The 5,002-nt window shown below is 42.4% G+C and overlaps 1 protein-coding gene across 1 annotated transcript; it reads right to left on the bottom strand.

Moving 5' to 3' along the window:
* Positions 1-732: 732 nt before the first annotated feature.
* On the bottom strand, positions 733-3,442 carry MGAT2 (alpha-1,6-mannosyl-glycoprotein 2-beta-N-acetylglucosaminyltransferase). The gene has a single exon (XM_051977901.1). It carries the CDS (start codon positions 2,219-2,221, stop codon positions 872-874), a length of 1,350 nt encoding a protein of 449 aa, XP_051833861.1. The 5' UTR covers positions 2,222-3,442; the 3' UTR covers positions 733-871.
* Positions 3,443-5,002: the final 1,560 nt, after the last annotated feature.

The raw sequence follows: 5,002 nt of genomic DNA, 5'->3' as shown, positions 1-5,002 counted from the left end.
TTTGAAAGTTAAATATTTTCTTCCAAAAAGGACTGATTCATTGGTATTCTTTTTGGGAAAGGACGAATTATTTGAAATTAAGAATCATTACACAGTCTTAGTAGTTAATTCAAACTCACATGCTTAGCTGATCTTCACAACCTCCCTATGAGGTAGTTCAGAGAGGTTACACACAACTCCTCCGATTTCTAATCTAGTATTCTTATGTTTTCCAAATAACATTAGATTTTTAAATACAAAGGTCAACTAAATTTTGACATTGAGGTTATAAAATTGACCTAAAAAATATCAAGAATTCTTAAATGCAAACATGTGGATTTTTATTTTGGCAAAATTAAAAAAAAAAAAAAACACAGATATTTCTACATTAAAGTAGAAACAATGTTTCAAGTTTTCTATACCAAAAGAATGTTCAGTTCAGGCAGGTCTTCATGTAATATTACATAGTTATCTGTCATTCTGAAAATAACTTGATTTGGACTATAAAACCAGTAGTACTTTTACTGTTTTTATAATTTAAAAAATGATTTTCAGTGTTTAAAAATTTTCAAAGTGGAAAAGTACACAAAGATAAAAATTTGTAATAGATGAATTTTAGTAATGTTTTCTCTTATTCCGCAGCCCTTCCAATTTAATTTTTTGGTAGTTGGCATTTTGGACTTTGGAATACTACCCTCAAAACAGAATTTGTTCCAGTTTAAAATGTAAAAGATGCGATTAAAAAAATTACTATTTTTTTCAACACTTTCAACAAGAATGTTTATTTGTATTAAAGCAGAAACCAATTCCTAAATCATTTTATACAGTTTTGTGTCCTTTAGACCAAAAAGATCCCAAGTTTTAAAAACTGTCATTTTTATTTTTGCAGTTCTCACTGCAGTCTTCTATAACTTTTACAGAGTTCATGGTCCCTAATATCTCCCCACCCTCCATTTTTCCCATGTGGGAGGAGAGGAGCCAAAGCATATTTTTTAATGATACTTAGACTTTTAGGAAACAGATACTGTTTGTTTTTGTTTAAGAGCAATTCAATTTGGGCACTCTGGGTGGATGGTCTACAGGGATCCTTGTGGTGCATACCACAGTCTCCAGCATGATAAATCCTAGGAACTTCAGGAACCATGACTTTCCAGAAATTTTTAAGACAAGTTGTAGTCAAATATTGAAGAGTCCAGTCCCAGTTATAATCATCATAAGTACAGAAAGTATCTGTGCACTCAATCAGTTTCTCATATGTATCTCGAGTCAACACTAGGCCCATATTGTGCTCCGTAGATTTCCAAGTTTTCACTTCCACCTTGTCTGCTTTGCCAAAGAAACTTCGACTAACAGAATAGGACCCCAGGGAGAGCACATCACACTCAGGGCATTCCTGCGGTTTCAATTTCCACATTTTTTTGAGCACGTGAAAAAAGTCTGGGGATAAATAGTGATCCTCCTCCAGAAAAACTATAAGACCAGCATAATTATGGAGAATCTTGACCCTCTCCCAAACGAAATGCAGCTTCCACCACCAGTGGTGTTTGGTCTGAGAAAACTTGGCCTCTCGGTAATGGCCGAAGGAGTCCGGATATTCCGCATTGATGCAGCCCATTTTCAAAGCTGCTTTCTTCTGCAAGTCTCGGGGACAATCTTTGGGGTCATTGCCGGGGAACTCGTTGGGATACAGCTGGATGCTGAAAGGGAAAAAGACCTGCAGCACTGGGCAGAAATCTATTCCGGCGATCAGCTGATTGATCTCGGCCGACCAAAAATCGTGGCTAAAGATGACTAAGAGGTTACCTATGCCCTGGACTCTGCGAAGCGAGTCCAGTAGCAGCTTGAGGTAGTCGGGCCGGTTGTGCACCTGGACCACCAGCACAAGCTCCGGCTCCAGTTGCGCGGGGTCCCCGGCAGCACCGCCGCCGGCCTTTTCGCCGCCAGCTCCCGCCGCTCCCGCTCCCCCAGACGCCGCGTTTCTCAGCGTCTGGTCAAAGTTCACCTGATACACTAGCGACCGGTACACCAGTGTCATGTTGTCCACCTCGGGCGGCGGGGCTGCCGTACCGTTGGGAAATCTGCGGAGATCGCCTGGGCCTGCAACCCGCGCCGGAGCAGACGCCGAACCGGCGAAGGCCTCATTCTTCCGCTGCCGCCCGTTACTGTTCCAAAAGACGAAGCCGCAGGCAGCCACCACCAGCGTCAGAATCAGCACCTTCCGCTTGTAGATGCGGAACCTCATGGTCCCCGAGGTCGCGGGGCGGGGAATAGGGAGCGGGCTAGCTAGTGGCTTCCGAACGCGGGGAACCTTAGCTTCGGCTAGCGCGCTGGACCGCCGTAATCCCCGCCCGTAGCAGCACCAAGCTCCCTTCAATCCCCCGGGCTAACTCATCCCTGGCCCGATGGGAGATGGGCACTGGGGCCGTCTCGAGGCCCGAAGCAACGGAGCCGCAGCCTCAGCGGTCCTCAGCGGCTCCACGCCGCTTCGGTGCGGCCCATTCTCCTTTTCAGCAGCAGCAACAGCAGCTACACGGCCGCTAAGAGACCCGGCTCTCGGTGCTCTGTGCTCTCGCCATTCAGCATAGAGGGTCCAGTAGGAGCGCGCCAGTTTCAGTACCTTCACCCAGCTCTTCTCCGGCACGCCGAGCCAGCCTGCGCTTCTTCCGCGCTCATTCTCGCGCAGCCCCCTCTCCTTGCTGGCAGCGGAGCGACGCAGGTGGCAGCTGGGTTCGAGCCTAGGCGGCGTAGATTGTGACACAGCTGGCGAACGTCTCGGCCTCCGGCCCCACGCCCCGCCTCCTTGCCTCCTGGTTGGTTCCTTTCTGTCACGTCTCACGACGCCTTAACCGGCCTCCTGTACCCATTAGGCAGGAGCACCGTCATTCAGTTTTAGTCGTCCCGCCCCTTCCCGTCAGGCGCGAGGTGATGAGTTGGAGCGCAGGTACCCAGGTAGTATTTGCATAGGAGCCGGGCTGAGGGGAGCATTCTATTTCAGATGGATGAAACCTGTTCTGGGAACCCACACGATGAAGTGACGGAATACTAAGATGAGGGCCTTCTTGGCTTTGTCGCTGATATTTTGCAACAATGACACGTCATCTTTGAAAGCCTAGTTTCTGGGGAAACTTGTATGAGTGTAGTAGGAATGTGGCATCTCTGGACTTCTGAAAAGGCATCAGAAATGAGAAAGTGTAAGGGCACGAGAACAATTAAAAACCCAGTCCTCGGCTTTCTTTGATGGATAAAAAAATGAAATAAAAATACATTTAGCGTTTGGGCTTTTCTCGTTTTAAAAGTTACAATCAGGTGCCACCTCTTCAAGAAACTTATGAGTCATAGGATAAGGATTGACTCTCTGCTCGATCATTTACTTCCTAAATTGTTTTTCGTTTTCCAATTTGTACCTTATACAGTTATATTCTTGTGACTTTGAGGAGTCTGTTTCTGAATTTGTTTCTTCATCGCCTCTAAATCTTTGATCCTGTGACATCACGTGTTATTTTATTATGTTCCATTATACATTAATTTATGCAATACCATGTTAATAGTAATGCTCATACCCAGACTGTAATGGTGAATTCCCAGAAGACTTACCCTATTCAGCACATTCCCCATTTCCACCTCCCTCTCCAGCAAGTAGAATGACTGACTACTTCGGAGAAGAAATATAATAGTAGGTGACTTGATTGTTACAAGTCTGCTGTTATCCCATTCTACAAATGAAGAAGTGAGGCTCTAAGAGAGTAAATGACTTAGTGAGTGTCAGATACCTAGTAAGTATTAGAGACAGAATGGAAAGGCCAGAGCTCTTAATTTCTATATCACCAATGTCTCAACAAAATAATGTATGTACTGCACAGCAAAGGGAAAGTAGGTACTACAAAATGGCTTTTTTTAATATGAAAAAAAAAAAAAAGAGTTGCTCCAATGAGGTCAGAAAATTTCTTTTTGAAATAATCCAAAAATGCAAAAAGAGGTCAAAGAAATTAAACTTTTTTGAAGATATCCAAATATGCAAAGAGGTGATAGAAATTAAACTTTTTTAAAGGGAGAAATTAAACTTTTTTAAGGGTAATCTAGATTGGATGAAATTAAGGTATAAAAGATAGTAACTACTAGCCTTAAGGAGGCAATTAAGAATATTGGAACCTCTGAGGCATACCTAATAGATGGTATAATATTTCACCTAATTGAAATAACAAAGATTTGGAATTTCAAAAAGAACTTGAAACTTGAAAAGGAAAAGAACAAAACTGGGACATGCTGATGAAATGAGGTGGGGAAGAAGAACAAAATTTCTTGAAATTGAGAAAGTGGGGAGGGAAGAGAGGAAGAAATATAAGAAAGATAACAAAGAATCCTAGGTTCTGTCTTTGGGCAATCAACTAGCATTTTTTTTTTCAGTTGTTTTTTTTTTTTTAAACTTTTTATTGACAGAACATATGCCTGGGTAATTTTTTACATTATCCCTTGCACTCACTTCTGTTCTGATTTTTCCCTTACCTCCCTTCACCCCCTCCCCTAGATGGCAAGCAATCTTATACATGTTAAATATGTTATGTTATATCCTAGAAACAATATATGTGTGCAGAACTGAACAGTTCTCTTGTTGCACAGAGAGAATTGGATTCAAAAGGTAAAAATAACCTGGGAAGAAAAACAAAAATGCAAACAGTTTACACTCATTTCCCAGAGTTCCTTCTCTGGGTATAGCTGCTTCCAAAAATGATTAATTGGAACTGAGTCAGATCTTCTCTTTGTCAAAGATATATTCTTCCATCACAATACATCTTCATACAATATCGTTGTTGAAGTATATAATGATCTCCTGGTTCTGCTCATTTCACTTACCATCAGTTCACATAAGTCCAAACCTCTCTGTATTTATCCTGCTGGTCATTTCTTACAGAACAATAATATTCCATAACATTCACATACCACAATTTACCCAAGCATTCTCCAATTGATGGGCATTCATTTGTTTTCCAGTTTCTAGCTACTACAAACAGGGCTGCCACAAATA

Source organism: Antechinus flavipes, chromosome 2 (genome assembly GCF_016432865.1).
Source record: "Antechinus flavipes isolate AdamAnt ecotype Samford, QLD, Australia chromosome 2, AdamAnt_v2, whole genome shotgun sequence".
Lineage (NCBI taxonomy): Eukaryota > Metazoa > Chordata > Mammalia > Dasyuromorphia > Dasyuridae > Antechinus > Antechinus flavipes.
Note: the sequence above shows the minus strand (reverse complement) of the source record. Positions and strands in the feature narration are given on the sequence as shown.